Below are 22055 nucleotides of genomic sequence, written 5' to 3'. Positions count from 1 at the left end.
AATGGGTAGTTCTATAGATCCTTGACCCTGCAACATGAATAACGCTAGCTGCATACTGTAGCTGAAAGCACACATGTAAAATGTTTAGTTTTCTTCAAAGGCCCAATTTGTATTTCAATCCGGCCTAACACTGTGTGTAAAACGCCTAGAAGCCCTGCAAAGACTCTGGGGCAACTGGAAGAAACTGCCAGCTTTTTTTTTTCAATAGCTGGTTCCTCTATTTTTTCAGTGCCTCTCCGCTTTTCCAACAATTTAAGTAAGTACGTTTCAGTACTTTTATGCACTTTTCCTGGTTTTCAGGTGACCTGCCGTCAGGCCAAATTGCTTTTTTTTTGTTTATTTGAGCCAAAACCTCTCTTCGCGACTTGCCCGCTGAACGCTGTGACATGAGTTCCTATCGTTAACACCAAGAAAACAAAACGCTGAGCTGCGCGGCACTTCGTCGTCAGCACTCAGTGTGGCAGTTGTCCTCGCACATGTGTGCACACATGGAAGCATGCGCCCCGTGCTCCACAGAGCCGAACACCAGGCGGCGCAAGTGGCGCAAGCCTCAACATGCCCGTTCGTGCGCCAGCGTCGACGACACTCTTTGCCCTCCTCACCCTATGAAAAAAGAGATTGAAAGCAAAGAAAGAAAAAGGAAGAAACCAGAAGGAAAGAAAGAAGCTAACTCTTCGCATCTACTGCGCCGTCGGTGCTTTCCGATCCGTTCCTTCCGCAATGCATCTTGCGACGCAGACGACGACCGCGCGCGCCATCTCAAGTTTTAGCAGCGCGACGCGCGAAACGCGAAACGAACCCGCGCGCCCTCTGGATGCGTGCCGTCTGCTGCGCCACCTGTTGGCGCTTTATTCGTTCTTTATCTCGCACCGCCTCGACGCTCATGTGCCTTCGCTCCCTAATTACGTGATCTACGCGCCCCGCTCGAGCAACGTGAGACGCGAACGTTCACCCTTCACGAACGACACGAGACGAGCGGGCGTGCAGCGCGTGCTTTGGCCTGCGCTGCTGCGGCTGCGCGAGTGAGTCTTTCGACGCGCCACTTGCGAATGCGCGCCATGCCTTAGCGTCAGTTCGACAGTCATGCTGCGTTACTTCGGTGCAGCGAGTGAGTTTCTCAATACGACGAGCTACGGAGCTCGATGGGTCGATGATGGTGATGAAGATAGATTTTTTTTTTGCTGCAAGGGCATCTGTGGCCAAAGAGCGCCATAGTACAAGGTGCTTTCATCTATTCAAGGTGGAGTCAGAGGCCCATTTCCTAAGCATTCAACCCCGAAGAAGGCGAGCACCAGGCCAGGGGAAGGATTGAACCCATTGTATCATCGGTGGGTACCCGGCGGCTCCTGTGGTTGAATCTCGTGCTGCCTCCCTTATGTGAGGCGGGTGCTCAAATCACTAGGCCACTGCTGCGGTACAATTTCATAATTTTCGCTATTTCAGGGCATTAGGCAGTGTGGCTTCTTCACGAAGTTTTTCAGGTAACCTCCGATCTTGGAGGAGTCAGGGCGCGCAATTTTAATACATGGTCTCCAAGGGTATTTGTGCAAATGGTTCACCGAAGAGCGATGATGCAACGGATGCGCGATCGTGTTCCTTTAGTGAAGCCACTTGGTATAAGAAACTAACGACATATTAGCATCCCCACAAGCGCAGCCCTGCGGCTACACTTGGAAGGATGCTAATGAGTAATTACTCCCTTATTTCAGATCTATCCTACCTAGGGGGGGACTGCCCAAAAATGCATTGGTCCAAGAAGGCAGTTGGCATGTGAGGTTCGACCTCACGAAGGTGCACTTGGATTATGAAACGCACTGTAGCGGATGACTCGGTATTAATTTCAGCCACACTGAATTATTTAATGAACATGGCAAAGTACAGGAAAATATCTGCGTTTCCCCTCCGTTTTTCGAAATGCGGCGGCACTCTAAACAGGAAAGGAGTAAGGAGCAGGGTATTTTGCCCAAGCCCTGGGGTAGGTCTCAATTACTAAAAACACGGAATACTCAAGGTTGGCAACGGAAACAAGTTACCTTTTCAAAACATGAGAAGTTCTAGCAGTTACGAAGATTTTAACAGAGGTTTAAATCTCTTCTATTTGCTAACCTCAATACCTCCGGTGCCGCGTTTGAAAGCCCCCATCTCATTGGTAGCTGCAAGTTGCTACGCTTTGCAGTGGGAATACACCTCCGTTGCCAAGAATGATCGGAGTCTACTCCGGAGTGCGCTAAAGGACAGTTTACTCCGTTTTTACTCCCGTGAAGTCTTATTGTCTAGAGTGTGCCACTTTCAAAATTTCAATCCGTGACAATGGCTCCGCAGCCGAACACTAAGTCACCGTGGCGGGGGGGGGGGGGGGGGGGGGGGGGAGGGGGGAGCGAAGACCTCTGGAGCCTGGCGAGGATAGCTTTTCGTCAAGCCCAGACAGCTTCAGACAGCTTTGTCCGCACGCGAGCCTTGTTTGCGAATTACAGACGCCTTGAACCGTCGTTCCATTGGCTGTCCTGGTTGCCGAAGGTACAACGCTTTCCCAGAGATGGAGCTCGATGTTCTGTCAAGAGGAGCCGCCGCGGGGACCCCGCTGCACCGAACTGTTCTTGGGGGCGTCTGGTGGTACGATGACACTCTCTGCGAGACGGCGGGCCGACGGTGGTGGTGTTCAGTTACGCAATGGCCCATCGCGAGCGCTTAGAAGCCAGCCTCATCGCAGCAGCGATCGGGGCGTTGAACCCTGAACGCACAGTGGAAGACGCGCCGGTGCACGTGGCGTCCTGGGTGCGTCGGGCGTCCCTCCGTGCCGCTCGCGCGCGGAGAGAAAAAGAAGATGAATAGAGGGTTTCATAAGAGCCGAAGATACACCCGGGATGCAGAGGGCTCTGCTGCAGTCACTCTATGTCTTTAACGTGCATGCGACGAAGTTTCAGCGCGCACTAGCTATTTCGTTTCCATTAAAAAGCGGCTGCTGCGATCGGCGATTAAGCCCGTAGAACCCGCCGAAATATCGCATAAATTAGGGAGAAAAAATGAGATGAAAGTGGAAACTAGCTGTCTTGCGCGGTCGCCAGCAGAACGCCGCGGCCAGCGAACGGCGTAAAAAGCCAGCAGAAGAATGCCAGAACTACCGCTGCGGGCCTCGCGGCCTTGCTCAAGTCGAGCGTGGTCGTGAAGGGTGACAACAAATGTTTGGTGGAAGGGTGACAATAAATGTTTTAAGGAAGGGCGACAACAAATGTTTGGGGGAAGGGCGACAACAAATGTTTCGAGGAAGGGCGGCAACAAATGTTTGGAAGAAGGGTGACAACCAATGTTTGGAGGAAGGGCGACAACAAATGTTTTGGGGAAGGGCGACAGCAAATGTTTCGAGGAAGGGTGACAAAAAATGTTTGATGAAGGGGTAACAACAAATGTTTGCAGGAAGGGTGACAAAAAATGAGGAAGATGGGCAGCGGAGCTCGGGACTCGGATGCTCGGAGCTCTGACCGCCATTTAGGCTACCTCTCCTCGGCCTGTTTTCCCTGTGAATGCCGTTGCAGTTCATTGATGTGGAAATAACTTGAGGGCTAATTTCACGCAGTTCTCGCCTTACGAGTCCCTTGAATTCTTCAGTCAGCAGCACTTTATCCTACAGATGCCATCTTATACAGATCCTACATCTTACAGATGCCGTATTCATAAATCTGAAAAAGCATTTGACAAAGTCCCTCGTGCACGCCTCATTCTTAAACTCTCAAGCATAAATGTTTATCCTTTGGTTCTGGATTAGACTCGTGATTTCTTAATGCATCGCTACCAATTCGTTCATGCTAACTCTCCTTCGTCATCGCTTTCCTCTGTTTGTCTGGCGATCTCCAAAGTACTGTTTTGAGGCCCCTTTTTATTCATTATCTATATAAATGATTTATCCTCCAACATCAGTTCTAACGTTCAAATATTTTCTGACGACTCTGTCATCTATTGCCGAATAGCTAACCAGGCCGACGTCACCAGCCTTGAAGAAGACACTGCACGTGCCCAAAAGTGGTGTAATACCTGGCTAATGTCACTGAATTCTGCTAAAACCTCCCTTATTCCTTTCAACCGCCGGCTCAACCTCCAGAAAGCTATTTATACAATTAAAAATATCCCCATTAAGTCAGTAGACTACTGCAATAATCTCAGCACCCATTTAAGTAAACGTTTAACGTGGTCTCATCACGTTCACCATGTCACCAAATCAGCTTAGCAGGTTTTAGGGCACTTGTGCCGTAACCTTACCTTAGGCTCACGTTCCATAAAACTGCTTGCTTACTTAGTATTTCTATGGTCTAAATTAGAGTTTGCGTGCGCCGCGAGTGATCCTCACTTTGCTAACCTCATTGGTACTCTTGAGTCTGCCCAGAACCACGCTGCTAGATTTATTCTGCCCAAGCCCAGGATAAAATTTCCATCACTAAAGGTACAGAATACTGAAGGTTGGGAACGAAAACAAATTCCCTCTTTTAAACGCACAAAGTTGCAGCATAGTTACGAAGATTTTAACCGAGGTTTAAATCTCCTCTATTTGCTAAGCTCAATACCTGAGATGCTGTGTTTAAAAGCCTGCTTCCCCTGCTAACTGCAGCAAGTTACTATGCTTTGCGGTGGGAATGTGCCCCCGCTGTCAAGTGTAAGTATTTCTTACATTTAGTGATCGAAATCTGCCCTGGGACTTGGGAGGCATACACTGCCTCAGAAAGGGAGTGATCTAGAGGGCAGTTTACTCCCTTCTTACTCCCATATGGGCTGATTCGTGTTTAGAGTGGACGATGAACAAGAGGTATACGCAGGAAGCCCATTGGTGCCAATGTATTTTTGTCCCGTTAATATGGATGGTGATGAGAACAAAGTCTCTACTGCCTCAACCAGGTGTTTCATCTTCTGCAATTTGAGGGCAGGACACCTGAGGAAAGCAGTGGAAAAGAGCAAATTACTGACTGATAGTTCTGTTCATTCTTGGTTTCATGCTTTACAGTGGAAAGTTGATAGGTCCACGCCCCTTAACATATGCCGTATTGCATCAATGGTTGTGAAGAAAACGATTTCTGCAGTTTGTGCAACGTACATAGCTTAATCAGCAGTTCTGAGCCGACTGAGTCATGTAATGTGAACAGTCGTAGTTGGGGTCAGGCCATCTATCCAGCAGGTTTAATCGAGCACATCATGCATAGTTCACTAGAGGCGTGGGGCGGCTCCACGCCATTTCTAGCATAATGACGACCAGGACTGTCAGCTCGGAGCTTCCAAGATGGGTCTAATTTTTTTCCACTATCACAATGCAGAGAAGCAGACTCTAAACACAGCGTGTCATTTTTCTGAACTTATTTTTTTTCATTGCGATTCATTGTTACGTACGACTCGCTTAATCGACAGTTTTGCTCGAGAACCAAGGTGTTCATATCAACGAGGTACGGCTGTAGTAGGGCGGCTTCGTCTCATGCAACGCTGGGGAAGATCCACCCAAAAACAATCGCTCAAGTGCGTCTTTGCACGCGTTGCAATGCAGCGTGCAACACTGCGGACCCATGCATCAAGGACCTCTCACACACTAAACGGCAGCCTACGATTGCAGTACCCTCTTGCTCTTCAGCGGCGCAGGGCAATGGCTGCCGGGGTGTTTTTGCTACCCGGCCACTTCGTATAGTAGCTCAACAGCGCTCCGCCTCGGCAGGCTGTTTCGGACTCCGAGCGGTGGGCGACGCTGCCCTATTTTGAGCGTACGATAAAAATACGGGACAGAGTCGCTCTGACACTGACACGATTCGGGATGCACCGGGGTGGCCTTCCGGTGTACGAGGCAAAGCGGCGCTCCAGCTGACGAGGGGTTGGGGGGGGGGGGGGGGGGAGGCACCCTCGGCGTCGGAGTCGTAGGTTCCCGATCGCGCCCCGACAGCGCGCGCACACACGCGTTGCTCGTCGGCGCCGGATCACAGGCCGCTCGCTTCTCTAATCTTCGCGCGGCATCCGACTCGGCGCGAACTCAAGGTGAGGGCCTTGAAATGCGCCCAGGGTACAACCCCACCCCCCCTTCCCCCATCAACGAGAGCCCACTTTTGAAGCCTTTCTTTTCTTCTCACCGTCAACCCTTCCCCTCTTTCCCACTTCCCTTCCTCGATCAGTGCCGGTTGCTTTTCGTGGACTCTGGCGGCGGGAGCGCTGTTGTGCAGTGCAGATAGCGATGGTGGTTGAGCAGCGCTACTTGCAACGAGGAAGCTATACGGGCGCGTTGTTCTCCACGATACCACGCGGCGTTTTCGCTACGTTAGTAGAGACCAGATGCAGTTGTTTCGGCCGTCGCTGAGAGCGTAATAGAGGGCACTCCACAAGGGGAGGCGTGAAGATGGAGACGAACAGGAACAGCAAGAAGGCGGCCAGCATCAAAGCCCCCGCGCCCTTGTACTGCCGCTTTAACGGCGCGCTGTTCAAACAACACTTACGCAGCAAGCTCTCGTTTAGCATGCCGGCAGGCTCCTTAGGCAGTGGTTAAGAAGGGAATGGCAAAAGGGTGAACGTGCTTAACCAGAGCAGGACTTTCTGCAAAGGAAGTGCGAGAAGCACACCTTCACAAGGTGACAATAAGAGAAGAACAACGATTCCCAGTATGTCAAAGGCAAGCGGCGTTACGACCATAAGCAACGGGGATAAGGTGGTCCGAGAAAGCTTATCTTCACAAAGACAACCAAGACAACGAAGATTGTGCTTTGTATAGAGTGCATTGAGCGCGGGAATTGCGAGATGGCTCATCAGGTGGTGCAACCTCTAAAAACCAGTCTTCTTTGAACGGCTGCTTTGCGCATGCACGCCCCTCCTCCTCCGTTTTCTCTCGAGCTCCATTCGTTGAAAACAAAACGCCAGCTTGTAGAGCTTATGCGCAGTCAGTGCTAGCGATAGGTGCAAGATACAGTTGAAAGCATTCGTCTGCCACTGCGCATGCGCACTTGGCGCCTCGCAGAAGAGGATGGCGCCTGTGGCGTTAACCTGGACTTGTTTTTAGAGAGACAGAGATTAACCTTTATTTTTTTGCCCACTGAACAGAACGCTCCTAAGACCTGGGCCAAAACCCTGGGGTTCGAATCGTCAGCTTAGGGGCTGGCCGGGAGCTCTTGGCTCCTGGCGGCATCCTCGGCGCCTAGTTTCCGGGATTCAACTCCGGGCAGTGCAGCGGGCCAAGAAGGCCGCCGAGGGCTAAGGGCTCTCAGCCACCTGGCAAAGCCAAGAAACCCACCAAACTCTTTTTCTATTCTGACGAAATAAATCTTAGCTCTCTCTTGGTAGCAGACGAACTTTCTCGCTCTTCACAGAGGGCTTCAGATCTCATGAAATTGGCCAACGATTTATTCTTTCTTTCGAGACGAAAAGATGAATACGAAGACGGGATGGACTCGTGGCGAAAGGTTCGATTTTCTGTGCTGCGGCAGCGGTTGACGTTCAGAGATGCTGAACGTTGTGCAGTAGAGGACGTCCGGAGACGCAATGCCCGGCTTCCTGGCTCCTACGACAGGACGCAGAGGCGGAGCCGGTCAGGCCCACTCGACCGAGAGAGAGAGGCAGAAGAGGCTGACGTGGCAACGCACGTAAAAATAAATAAACAAACAAAGCAAACGCGGGGAAGAAAATCAGCAGTGACCCAAGAAAGCTGCAGGAAGATGAAGACGACAGTTGTAGACGAAGTTAGTACCGGAAACGTGCGCGTCCACTGCGCAATGTCGCCCCCGCGTTACCGTCTATTGCTGCAACAACCTTTCGCCGGCAGTCTGAAACACTGCTGCTGTTATTGGGCTCTTCGCTGGCACCGTTTTCGCTACCGTGATCCACGAAGAGACGCAACTGCGCCTGCGCAGTAGCAGGTGTGCGCCTTCTCGTGGCCATCTGTGCATGCGCAGACACGTCTTCGCTGTTAGCGCTATGCTAAAACTCTACAATATGATCATGACCATTGCCGTCGTTTAAATATTCGGCAGCATGTGGTGCGCGCATACACAGCATTTCTGGACGAGCGCATATTTTTTTTTTCAACGGGGAGCGGTTGACTAACTCAGTTAATTCGCATATCGCAAGATTGCACGCAACAATCAACCTACTCGGGGATCCCTTCTCAGGATGATTGTAGCTCTATTCTACTTATTGTTGAAAACGCACTCCTCTGTTTTTCTACATAGCAGTATTAAAGCAGTATAGACACCAAATTTTTGTTGCGTGTGTTCTCTTTCAAATGTTAAACATTGGAATACATAGATCACCGCGTGGTATCCGCCTGCGCCCGTTAAATAATTTATAATTGAATTTTTTTTCTCATGCTCTGTCCGTTTCATCAACCGAACGATGGTTGTGACGTTTAGTTGGTCTTTAAGTCACGCAAGGCAAAAAAACCCACCATCAATATAAACTCTGGTACGTAGATTTGATTAACTACAACACTTAAACCGACCAGTTTCAAAAGCTGAAATTACAACAAGCGACATATCAGCCGTTATGTTGACATTTTTTCCTGCCTCACGTTACCCAAAGACCAACTGAACGTCACAGCCATCGTTCGGTTGATGAAACAGAAACCAAAACAGCGCCAAGAAGAAATTCAATTACAGATTGTTTAGCGGGCCCCGCCGCGGTGGCTCAGTGGTTAGGGCGCTCGGCTGCTGATCCGGAGTTCCCGGGTTCGAACCCGACCGCGGCGGCTGCGTTTTTATGGAGGAAAAACGCTAAGGCGCCCGTGTGCTGTGCGATGTCAGTGCACGTTAAAGATCCCCAGGTGGTCGAAATTATTCCGGAGCCCTCCACTACGGCACCTATTCTTCCTTTCTTCTTTCACTCCCTCCTTTATCCCTTCCCTTACGGCGCGGTTCAGGTGTCCCACGATATATGAGACAGATACTGCGCCATTTCCTTTACACAAAAACCAATTATAATTATATATTGTTTAGCGGTGTTAGAATATCACAGTGTGATCCATGAGTATTAGTGGGTAACGCATCGTTTGAAATAAACAGGTAAGCAAAAGTTGTGCGTCCAAAAGTCATTAAACTACTCGGTTAGAGCGCAGGAAGATCTTAAAAACCGAGATATTGATACCCATCGGAAGGTTAGACCATTCCCGTGATTCCACAGATGCATCACTGATAAAAGTGACGTGGTACAAGATAGGTGGGCCTCGGAAACCTTCAGTCGCGATGGCTAGCGAGCTGTGCGTAGCATGCACTCTGAACAGAAAGGAGTAAAACCTACTAACTTCCACATAGGTGCATTAATGCACCCTTAACAGAAAGGAGTAAGAAAGGGAGTAAGCTGTCCTCTAGCGTACTCCCTTATATAAAATTGAATGCGCTAGAAGACAGCGTACTCACATTTAACTCCCATATAGGTGTATTAATACTCTATAAACAGAAAGGAGTAAAAAGGGAGTAAGCTGTCCTCTAGAGCACACCCATTTAAAAAGTACAGTGCTCAAGAGGACAGCTTACTTCGTTTTTACTCCTTTCTGTTTAGAGTGTATTAATACACCTATATTGGGTTTAAATGTTCTGCAGCACTTTGCAGCCCGTTCTGCAGCACTCTGGACATTAATACACATATATGGAATTTTAAAGGGAGTAAGCTGTCCTCTATAGCACACCCATTTAAAAAGTAGAGTGCTCTAGAGGACAGCTTACTTCATTTTTACTCCTTTCTGCTTAGAGTGTATTAATACACCTATATTGGGTTTAAATGTTCTGCAGCACTTTGCAGCCCCTTCTGCAGCACTCTGGACAATAATACACACATATGGAATTTTAAAGGGAGTAAGCTGTGCTCTAGAGCCGTCCGTTTTATAAAAAAGGTTGGCTCTAGAGGACAGCTCGCTTTCTTTTTACTCCTTTCTGTTTAGAGTGTATTAATACATTTATCTGGGAGTTAAATGTGAGTATGCTGTCCTCTAGCGGCTTCCATTATATAAAAGGGAGTGCGCTATGGGACAGGTTACTCCCTTTTAAATTCCATATATGTGTACTATAGTGCTGCAGAACGGGCGGAGAACAGAACCGAGAAGGAGAAGATTGGCGGAATTCAGTGCGGCTGCAAAAAGGAGCACTCGTGCTCTCCGACGGTCGTTTCAGCTACTCGCGCAAGAGCACACTGCCAACTTTTCCGCATTTCCGGCCTTGGGAGCATCCGGGCCTCTTAGCGCACGATGGCGGTGGCTCTTCAGAGGAATGGGGCGCGCGCTCGCAGGCACGCTGAGATGAGCCCGCGGCCGATCCGTCCCGAGAGTCGGTCCCGAGCCCCGCGCTGGGACCCGTGCCAAAATCATTGAACTTGGCGACGACGTTTAGTCTCTAGCGTTCCGCGCAACCGACTTGACGAGAGAGGGACGAAAAGGCACAGACACGCTTGTCTTGAATCTTTCACATAAACTGCAGTGCATTCGAGGCGGAACAGAAGAGAGGAAAATTCGGAGGGCACTTAAGCTCCGCCTTAAGGGTATGACGCGATAGCGTTAATAGGCCTCTTCAGTGGCCTGAAGTTTTCTTTGCATATCGATTCGCAGGCACGGACACTGTTCGTTATTTTATGTTAGTTTATTTAGTTTTCTTTTTATCTATTTTCACTTTTATTCATTACCACAAGAACTAAGCAGCCTGCCTTCAAAGAAGTTGAATGAGCGTTCTTGAAAAATTCCGATTGAGGCGTTATCTCCTCCACCAATGTATTGGCAGCCTTAACTCTCCTTTCTAGATAACCGTGTATTAAAGCGGGTGCAACATAAGTGTATTCAATCGGCCGCAAAGGCTTTCTTTTTTAAACTTCACACGTCGACCTTATCTGTCAAAATGTGACTTCGTGATAAGGTGAGGTTTGTGCCATGATCAGTGAATTCCCGCCTGTGTCAGCAGCCGGAGGCTGTTGATCATTGCTTTGTGTTTTTTCGTGATGCCATGTTCTTTTGGGACCTTCTTCAACGGACTCTGAAAACGAGGTCGAGATCACGTCCTATGCTATAAGATTTTTGCCTAGAATAGAAGGCTATAAGGGTTCATGTGATCTTTTTGGGCTCATGGGACTGTTTAGTCTGTGGAAGAGCCGTATGTTAGATTGTCACGATGATCTTCCACTTTTATCAAGGTATCTGCAGGGAGATAAAATGTGCTTTGGTGCGGCGGGTATAAGCTGCGCAGTATCGATCTCCTGCTTGGCTGCCTTTACTCGGTGCTTGTGTGTGTCCCCCGTAATTTTGATGTGCGCTGGAAAAGTGAGAGCAGGGTGCTGGTGTGACCATGTATGACGGGTTCGCGGGATGCGACCTGATTAAGAAGGGCCTGTCAGTGTTGTGCTCCTATTAACTAAGAAAAAAAAAAGATCCTGAGTGGTCGAGGGGTAGCAGTTCGAACCCTAGCTCTACCATTTTTTTACCGCAATTTATTTTTTTTTCGCTAGAGGCACTACGTGATGGTGTTGGGACGATGTCACGACCCTGTTGACCAATGAGAAATTGTGTACTGTTGTCCTTACTATTACACGCTTTTACCTTTGTAGGGTGTGCCATGAGGCCCCGAAAACCACCATGTAACTAACCTCTGTCGTCAACACCAAACATGATTGGCTGAGATAGTTGTGAAGCCAGTCTCTTTCGACCAACGGGAAATTATCATCCCGCAGACATTGGAGTTCACGTCGAATTGGAACCCTAACGCGATCGTGTTAAAACTCTGTCTCCTGTTTTTTTCGTATTCTCATGTATTGTCTAGACTTCGCTGCGTTCTATGTGAACATCAGGAATGGAGAATAGTCACGATGGGACATAAATGCCAGTGCTACCAAAGAATAACGACGATCTGGACATGACAAAAGCTCGGTACGCGGTACGGAAGCATTTGGGACAATCAAGGGGCGTCGAATCTGGAGTTTAACGTTGTCTGAGGTCTCTTGACGCCATTACTGTAGCGCGTCGCATTCCGGCAGATGCGACATCCTTCGCTGAAAAAAATCGTTCCATTGAAAAAAAGTAGGTAAAAGCCACCGTTCTGCCGTTATTGGTTTATTCATTTAAGAATACCTTTGTCCGGCCAATATCTACGGCAGGCCAAATAGAATCTCCCATCGACCTCCAATTAACCATGCCCTGCGGTGGCCGCGGTCAATCCGTCTCTACAAGCTTCCTAATCTCATACATAGACCTGTACCTCTGGGTCTCCCTCAAGCCCAGGTAATCCGGACACACGCTTCTAGTTTTCACGGCTGCCATGAGCAACGCGGTACTGAAAATTCAAAATCACTGCGGGAACTTTGAATGCTTAGTACATTCCATCTGTTTTCTATGCCTGTCGGAAATGGTGTGAACTGCAGAAAGCATTCTATAGGTCAGATTCTGTAGCGAGGAGGAATTATCTGTCATTATATTCATCGTTCTCCCTCCGGCTGAATCTCTCGGGACTGTTTAGTTTTCTGGAAATTAGTAGTTTAAAATATCCCTATTGAGTTACGCGGTGTCCGCTATTGTTGGTCAACAGATGACCCTTTGTTGCTGAATTTACAGCAAAGAAGGACGTGGATACGTCCCCATATCTTTAAATCTATTCTGTGTCCGAAACGAACCATAGCTTAGGTGTTCTGCCCCCGCCTCCAGAGTGGTCGACAAGTGCATCAGTGTGGTCGGCTTACGCTCCGCTAAGAGCCTGTGTTAAGCTGTTCAGTCACTGAGTCTTTCCAATGTGGTCCTCTGCGTCGTTCTCCCTGAATCCAACAAGGTTCCCAAACACCATTTCTTTAGTAAAACTTTCTTGTGAGACTAAAATTCCCGAGCCGTGACTAGGCAGACTTGGACGAGCGCCCAGCTTACGAAGAACGGCGAGATGTGGAAGCAGAGTCTCCAGCGAGGCATGGTCGTTAAGTTGCCACCGGAATTTTTACTTCGCAGAGTCCCTGCTGCCCCGGTCTTTTTCGCCGAGATCTTCGACATCCTGAAACTTACCAGCGCAGAAGGACCGCGGCGTGTCTGAGAGCGGGGGCAGAAACAGGCAGACACGAATATGTATACCGCTATCTCTCTTCCTAAGACCTGTACGAGCGTCCAGTCGCTGTTTACCCAGACCACAGTGTAAACCCGCGGCTCCGGGCAGTTTTCTCTCCAGCACCCCGCCGATGTTTCTGTTGCTTCGTCTGCGTTCGCCCGTAAAACGGGTTCGCCGTAAAGCGGCCGTGTCGTTTATTTGGCTCAGCTCGAAGAAGAAACAGAAAGAGTGCAACGAAATAAACGGCGCTTTCAAAATTAGCATCCGCAGATCGTGCATATGACGTTTTCGTCTGCCCACTCGAGGCTTCTTTGCGTTTATCTTCAATCACGTCACCCCCAGGAGAGGTCGCTAACATGTCCCTTTCGTCTGCATTTATTTCTCGACTTTTTCTTTTGCAAGTTCGCTCAAAACTCACGAAAAGGCCCGATGCATTCAACGCCTGAACTCTTTCAAAACGAACCGGTCGTTTGGTAGAGTGCATTCCTTTAGTCTGTAGGTTCAAAAGAGAGTCGTAAAACATTAAGCAATGACGTCATTTCACTAATTGTGGCGTGGCGCCAGTGAACATTTCTTATTTTATCGTCTGCTCGAAACTTGCGAACAACCTGTGGGCACGGAAGGCCTGAACTCTTTCGAACTCGCGTATCTGCCAGTTCGGAAAGTTCAACAAATGGCAGATGCGCTGTTTTCGTAATGCAATAAGTCGAGAAGTATTCGAGGTGCAAGAAGTAACTCAGAACAACAACGGGGGATCTGCCACTGTCTTCATTGTGGCATGGTGCATGAGTTGCGCCAATGTCCAGACCTATCCACCGGATGCCATTCCGCCATGGTACGCGTCAAGTTTATACAAAGCGGTACTTGGGTCCAAAACACGTTAATTTAGCTCACGTTTGTAATCGGTGAGAAGTGCGCGTTTTCCAATGTCTGTCTTCAAGGTATAAGCATTTTCTGCAACAGAGCTGCCAGTGCTATTCAGCGCGCAGTGGTAGAACTAGGTGATCGGAATTCTTGCACGCAGAAACGGTTAAGACTGTCTCGTCGTAACGTGGCCTAGGTAGCCCGGTGTACAATAAGCAAAACCACTGGCCGGTCACTCGTCGTTTTAACGTGTAAAGAGCTCTGAGAATTCAAGCGTTAATTTGTGGGCGCCAGTTGTAGGTTTCGCTTCAGTGTCAGCAGACTGTGAGTGACAGCGTGGTGCCAATGCCGACCGTGACTCGTTATAAGCCTGATTACGTCATCCAAAGAGCAGAGGCCTCTCTCAATCACACAATCTCAACACGAATACGCCTATATGGGAAATATAAAGAGACGTAAGGGAGAGTAAGCTGCCCTCTAGCGCAAACCCTTCTATGATACGGCGCTAGACGACAGCTTACTCTCTTTTTACACCTTTCTGTTTAGAGTGCATCTTCTTCGGCTACTCTTTTCTTCCCTTGTTATCCACTATGTAACCCCAACGGCCTCTTGCATCGGTTATCTCTCCCGCCCATCAAGAGCCCCTTTTCTCTTTGTTTCCATCAGGACATCATTAAAGGAACACCGAAGACAAACTGAAGCTGCAGCCTGTGTGAAAAGATTACCGCATTTTAACGCCATGAACGCTGCTTTCCCTGAAAACTGAGTTTTCTTGAGCAAAAAAAAGGGCGAAAAATTAATCACAGGTGTGTCCATTATCGGTAAATTTTGCAAGTAAACAGGGGTTAATTGACCCAGTTCTTTTTTCGCACTGATCATGGGGGCTAGGCGACACAGCAGTTCACTTCAAGATGGTGATCGCGGAGTACATTTTGATGTTGACGTCACGAGTTTGAATTCAGTGGTTTTGAAGGCATTTAAAATACAAATTTCTCAGCCATAAATGTGTCTTTGGTACTGCACAAACATCAGCATGTAGAGAAAGAGCCAGATAATTTTTTACTAAGAACAAAAATTAGGTGCAGTTTGCTCAGTGTCGCCTTGAGACATGCTTTTTTATAGCTTATAATCCACGCTGATCGATGCCCATGCCCTCCAATGTCTTCCATTCGCCAGAATGTCCTGCCCATCCTCAAGCATGGACGGCTGCAGCGGTAGGCTTCCTGGAGGCAGCAGGGCGCCGTCGGAGGGCCGCCAGGCGCCCTTCACCCCGCCGTCGGCCCAGTACGGGCCCCCGGTCCAAGACACGACGGCCCCTCGATACGGGCAGCAGCAGCGGCAGGACCTTTTCCTCCGGTACCAGGCCGGGCCCAGAGCGGCCTCCCTGGATTCACTCGACTACCGAGTCCCCCACCATCCCGTCATTCCACTGCGCGACGACACCGACGCGCTAGCACTGCCAAGGCCCCTGCCGGGTCTGCCTGTACAGGCGCCGACTGCTCCACAGGCCGGTAGGGGGGACGACGAGCACTTCCTTTCATGTAAGTCCATTCTGTTTCTCTGCGCACACTTTCGGGGGACCATGAGGCGTAGTGGTGAGGGGCCATGTTCGGAGGGAAATTTAACCCGCTAGCTTTGTTGGACGAGTCAGGCTCGTTATAATCCGACTGTCATTTCTGGCTCATGATTAGTCTAGATTGCGTGTTTTCTGGTGCTCCGTATCCGGTTTGAGGCGAGTAGGGCTCTACCAAAACATTTTTTTTTGGCTTGCCGACAGGTGGCAGCACAGATACTAAATGAACATTGTGGTACAATTTTTGAAAAAGAAAATGTGTCTATTAAGGGGTTAAACACGACTGCATTCGCAAGCGAATCCAGGATACATTTTCTAGCGGAAGAGGTTGCGCGTCGACTTCGTAAAAAATAAATAAAAAACAGTCCTGAGCACTGCAGAATCGCCCGCGCGTAATTGCAGTCCTTCGCGAATTGTGTGTCTAGCGAGCGCGCTACAAAGTAACTCGCTCCGCGCGCTCTGTTTGAAAGATAAGTCCGCCCGCCGGTGGTTACAAATAAGTAGGCCGTGCGGTGATAGGTTTTGACCAAAAAGACTCTAAAATGTACCAAAAACAAACACACACACGAACAAACAAAATAGTATAATATTGATTACGAACGGAAAGCGCTGGTTTCGGGCGTGCTGGAGCCCCTGGCGAACATTTTCATGGGGAAATTTTCCCAGTCTTTGCCTTTTGAAAGCACAAAAATGCTGAGAAGGCACTCAGAACAGTACCGCTGATAATTGAAATCCATGTCGACCAGAATATCGCTTCAAGGCTTCGCTTCCTCCTTCAAAAAGCGCAGTGGGCATGGCCGAGCACCAATGTTAAGGCACCCAACTCGATTCTAGGAAAGTTTTTCTTCATCAGTAGCGAAGAGCGCTCGGATTCAGCTGAGCTGACGGGTAAATGCATTCGATGTTCGAGAGGACAGTGCTGAATCACGGCTCTCACACGAAGAGCTGTCAGACGCACAGGAGACTGGACCGGCGCTGCGACATTTTGAAGTTCGAAGTTTATTCATTTCTTGAACTACATGAAACGTACGGATGCATATTTGATAAATAGAGGAAGAGGTCCCTTTGTAAACTACTGCAGGGGCAACTCTTGCTTATTTCTTAGTTCCTTTTTTAATTGTTCGGTTTACCGTTTGTTAACTCTTACAGTGAATCAGTGAGCACCGACGAGATTCTCCGTCCATTCATCAGTGTGCCGCCGCAACATTTGTCAGCCCCATCTCTCTGGTGTTCTCGTCACACGACAACTGAAAGCGACACGCAAATAAGCATGACAGCCGTCACACTTAGAAACAAGCTAACACCATGTTTCGCTGAACAAACAAGCCCGGAGGGCATTCTGGCTCGGATCAAGCAGAACTAAAAAAGGGGACGGCCTGCCTGCAAGCGCGATACCTGAGTCACATCCCTGGCACACCAGTACCTGCATGACTCGTCGTTTTATATTTGGTCTCTGCTGCTGTTGAGAGAAAGCCAATCCGATGCTGCGCTGAACGCGCGTACGGAGGGATGCTTAGAATGAAAAAAAATCAATATATATATATATATATATATATATATATATATATATATATATATATATATATATATATATATATATATATATATATATATATATATATTCTGTAGGGGTTCCAATGCGCCAGTTTACAAGTGTAAGTACAGTATTACGACAAACGCGACTGTTCGTTTTAAAGGTTTATTGTGCCAACAGTTTCGGGAATGGTATTCCCTTCGTCAGGGCAGGCTTACAAAGCCTGCCCTGACGAAGGGAATACCATTCCCGAAACTGTTGGCACAATAAACCTTTAAAACGAACAGTCGCGTTTGTCGTAATACTGTACTTACACTATATATATATATATATATATATACATATATATATATATATATATATATATATATATATATATATATATATATATATATATATATATATATATATATATATATATATATGGCGTCAGTTGACAACGATTATTGCAGTGATTATGGTGATGATAAATTGCTTAAAAACAAGATGTTAGAAAGCGAGAGCATATTTAATTCCAGCATCCTCTCCGCTGATAGAGAGACTCATCATTGAAAGATGGGCAAACAAATGATCGATGTTTGGAAGTACGAAGAATATAGCATATATTTACTTTCAGAAAAATGGAAACGAAAGGAATAGTGAGCAACAATACCATAAAAGATTAGGCACTGCTTCACGTGAGTACAAAGGACTCGTTATACATAATAATCAAGTGTAAAAAATGCCTTGTACTGTTGACCTGACTATGGGAACATCATCAATTATCTTCACAAATATTACATGTCGTAAAGAAGACATGAAGAACACTTTGCTTAAACTGAACGATGTGCACTTTTGCACTGATGCTGTGCACTTTTTTTTTGGTTTGTGGAGTAGAGAGAGCATGTCTTTAATAAACCAGTACTGCGCAAGTTTCGTTTATTCCCCGAAAACAAGGCTAAAGTTCCACTCGAACAGCTGCTGAATAATATAGGCTCGTTCAGGGTCTCCTTCGCTGCGTGGAAGCGCTGTAACGAGATACGACCTAAAGGTATTCTGAAGACAACGCCATCCACTTCTTAATTTTAGTACCGATCTACCCTGTGGCTCCCTCTGGGCATGCCGATGCCTGTCCGGTTACAAAAGGCTTATACTTTGCTGGGACAACTGCATTCATTTTTTCCCGCTTCTCCATTCAAACTTCCTTTCTCCATTCGAGCCACCCGGGATTGTCGGTCTCTTGAACCGAATTACGCTGTCACACTGCCCAAGGGAGGAGGTGCCATGACTGAGGAGGTTCCCAGTCGCATGTCCCTCATGGCCCATACCCAGTTTGCGTTCATGCGTTCCCACACTTGCTGTTGGGACGAGTGGCTGTTTATCGATATCTGCTTGGCCTACTCAGCGATCTTTACAGTTCACATCAAGGCGGTCCTTCGTGCAGGGAAGTGGATGTGGATGAGTTTAAAGAAACCACTAAATGCTTCTGTACGAGACAATCTTCGAATGGCAGGCGACCGAAGCTTAGGTGTCGATAACGAGTTTGCCTCTGGAGTAGCTTGCCTTGTAGATAGTGAACATAAAAGGCATACGCCACGCCTGGAAATAATTTCACCGCGTGGGATCCGAGTGATCTTGTAAAGTCCGAATGGGTGTCTTTACGGAAAAACATCATTCTAAAACCACTGAGGAGAAATAGTATCATCTCCTGAACAATAATAATAATAATAATAATAATAATAATAATAATGATAATAATAATTGGTTTTTGGGGTAAGGAAGTGGCGCAGCATCTGTCTCATATATCGTTGGACACCTGAACCGCACTGTAAGGGAAGGAATAAAGGAGGGGGTGAAAGAAGAAAGGAAGAGAGTGGTGCCGTAGTGGAGGGCTCTGGAATAATGCAGACCACCTGGGGATCTTTAACGTGCACTGACATCGCACAGCACACGGGCGCCTTAGCGTTTTTTCTCCATAAAAACGCAGCCGCCGGGGTTGGGTTCGAACCCGGGAACTCCGGATTAGTAGACGAGCGCCCTAACCACTGAGCCACCGCGACGGGTCATGTCCTGGTTTGGAGCAAGCATTTTTACTTTTCTACTTCGATTGAGCGGCTGAGTTCTAAACCGCTGGATGCAGAAAGGCACCATGCTGTCGGCCAGTTACTAAGGCAGGAACACTGGGATTCAAAACTTTCGTTATCAGAGGTTAATTTCGTCAGGTTTCTTTGTGAATCAGCCAGTTTTATTATTTTCCTTAACAGTTCCAATCGAACAACGAATGCAACATAATCATCCGCAGTTCTGTGACCCGGATATTGGACATAGAAGATTGTGAATACGGAGAAAAACTAAATAGCCACTCTTCCTTTCCAGCGCAGCCAGTGAAGTGGAAACGCAACAGCCCGTCATAATTTGTCGATCGCCACGCAGTGGCAGCGACTGCATTGCGCGTAAAACACGCCACAATTAGCCATAAGGTTAGTGCCACGAACAAAACAAGAATGCGCTGCCTTTTCCCACTTGATACACATTTCAGTGGTCACGCAGCTTCCCAGAGGCCGCACCAGACGCTAAGAGCGTAGTACGCGACCGAGGCGCCGCGAGGGCGACGCGGGATACGGCAAAGGCTGCTGCTGATGACGAAAACATTTTAATTGCAACTAAGATTGGTGGTCTCTCTGACTCTTCAGGGAGTCCATTAGATCTTGCAGCTGCTCTAGCCCTTCTGGTCAGCTGCTGCTAAACTTTAGGGTCTGAGCTGGGCAGGATATCCTCCCACCGCTCATTCGTCGGTTCTTTTATCCTTTCTATTCCTGTGTTGTCTTGGCAGGAACATACCATGTTGTGTAGGTCCGCCTCTGTGCCACAGTGTGCGCACTGTGGCTCATACTCTTCTGGGTATATCCCGAGAAGTATTTTGGGGCTTGAGTATGTGTTTGTATGCACTCTTAACATCGTTGTTTCTTGCTGCTTGTCTAGCTCTTCATCCTGTGGCGCGTATTCCCTTCTGGCTAGCCTATAGTGTTGTATGGTTTCTAAGTATGGGGTCAACGTGTTTGAGTAGTTGTGCTTGTCTGTGCTTTAGGGTGGCCAGGGTAGGGGTGTTCGGGCTACGGCGTGTCTGTCTTCGTTCTCCTCTGCGGAGTGGTGCGCTGGTGCTCATACGGACATTGCTTACTTTTCGTTTTCCTTTATGCCATTCAGGGTCCTATTCGCTTCCTGCCCTAGCCTGCCCCTTATGTAGCTCCTTTATGGTTCTTGCGAATCCGTGATTATATCCCTTTCTTGTTTGTGCTTCTGTGTGGTTACTGCGAGCGCAATGGCAGCCTCCTCCGCTTTGGTTGGGTCTCTGCACCTGATTGGTACACTGTTTTTGAGGTTGCCACACGTGTCTTTGACTTCTACCGTCATAATTCCCCCAACCGTCCCTGCCACGTCTGTGTAGTGCGTTTCTGTTGTTCTTCCATTGTTTTTCTATGGCTTGAGTTCTGGCCTCTTTTCTTCTGCGTGGTGTACAGTGTATGTGTTCCTTGCTACGTACTTGCAAGACGTTGTTCAGCTCTTCGGAGGCCTCATGTGGGTCTCGCTTTGCGCTTATACTAAACGGCAGTTTCAGTCTAACACTGCTCTGCCGATCCTTCTGTTGGCTAGGCGGAATTCCTGCCAAGCCCACCTAACATCGTCAAAGGCTGTCGCCTCCTGCAACGGGCGATCGCCCGCAGCGTCATCCAGTGCCAACACGGCCAAGCCGTACTGCAGCAGCTGCTCTAGCGTGCGCCACGAAAACCTCTGAGGACTGACCCGGACGTGGCTGAACAGCAGAAAGACCCCCCTCCAACGTATACCATACTCAGACTTTGCTGTAGGCTGCGGCTGTATCCTGCACACGACTAAATGGTCATTGTGCCGCATTTACGCTTGTGCACTTTTTTATGGTCGCTGCGTACAGGCGGATTGACGTGTGCCACAATGTTGAGAGGGATGCTAAGGTTGCATTGCCGCATTGTCCGCTCCCCTTGAAACTGTGTGGTGCTCGATGAGTTATGACCTTTACGATCGTGCTGATAATAGGGATTTATTTGTTTATTTATCTGATACCCACAGCGCCATTCGGCATTACAGGGGGGGGGGGGGTTACGAACAGGGGGGGGGGGGGGTTATAGAGCACAATACAAAATGAAAAACGGGGTCACATACACACACAGTGACGTAAAAAAAGGAACACAGCTTCGGGAGAATAGCTTTCAGATGAGTGAAAACAGACACGAACACCTTTCATCGCTACATTGGGGTGAAATTAGAACTGAAACGAAAGGGGAACATAGGCATTCACTTACATAATAAGTCCAAGCTATAAGTAAACATAAAGTTATGTACATGCAATGCTTTTAAATAAGGAGAATGTCGCGATGGTAGTGCTGCTTGTTACAGTAACTTTCCAGGTCAGATGGTGCTTGGAAGAAGGCTACTTCTATGTGCCAGCTACGTCGATTAGAAATAACGCACACGTATCTTGAGCAGCTTCAGAAAATACATCGAGGGAGTTAGTGCGACTTCTCTCACTCGTTCAGAGCGAAGCTGGCAGTGTGGAGGTCCCTCTGCTTATTCGGTCGTAGTAAGAATCAATTACACGCAGTTCTTCGTTACTGTCCGCCAAACTACACGCAAGAAATATTGCGAACTGTTAAACATTTAGAAGGCGCAAACTGTGCGCATGTCTCACGTGCATAGGTATGGTAAAATTGCACTCAGAAGGACGGGCATCATCCGGTCTTGGTTTATTCAGCGATAATCGTCTTAGACATAATGGTTCGCGAAGTACAAAATTTTAAACTCAACGACCACTTTCCATGACTTCATCCAACGTTTCAAAATGTGTTCGAAACAATATTCGTTTTACAGTGCCAGCAAATGGGGAAGCGGTGACGACAGAGCTACAAGCAATCAGAGCGCAGGCATGTCACCTCAAATGTCAGTGCAGGTTGGTCGTGGTTGCGAGGCTCTATTGTCAACAGTCCCGTTTAATCCCCCATATAACACGCCACACTTATATTGCGTACTCCGTTCCGATCCTTCTACATCTTCGTATGATAATCTACGTGCC

General features: G+C 48.1%; 1 protein-coding gene across 1 annotated transcript in view; it reads left to right on the top strand.

The window, feature by feature from the left end:
• The window catches only part of LOC144111456 (uncharacterized), a 69242-nt gene that overhangs the window by 8503 nt on the left and 38684 nt on the right, over positions 1 to 22055 (top strand). Inside the window, exon 2 of the mRNA XM_077644764.1 lies at positions 15039 to 15403. Coding sequence (XP_077500890.1) covers positions 15040 to 15403 — 364 coding nt within the window. The 5' untranslated portion in view covers position 15039. The remainder of the gene's footprint in view (positions 1 to 15038; positions 15404 to 22055) is intronic.

The sequence above is a fragment of the Amblyomma americanum genome, chromosome 11 (genome assembly GCF_052857255.1).
Source record: "Amblyomma americanum isolate KBUSLIRL-KWMA chromosome 11, ASM5285725v1, whole genome shotgun sequence".
NCBI classification, from domain to species: Eukaryota; Metazoa; Arthropoda; class Arachnida; order Ixodida; family Ixodidae; genus Amblyomma; species Amblyomma americanum.
Note: the sequence above shows the minus strand (reverse complement) of the source record. Positions and strands in the feature narration are given on the sequence as shown.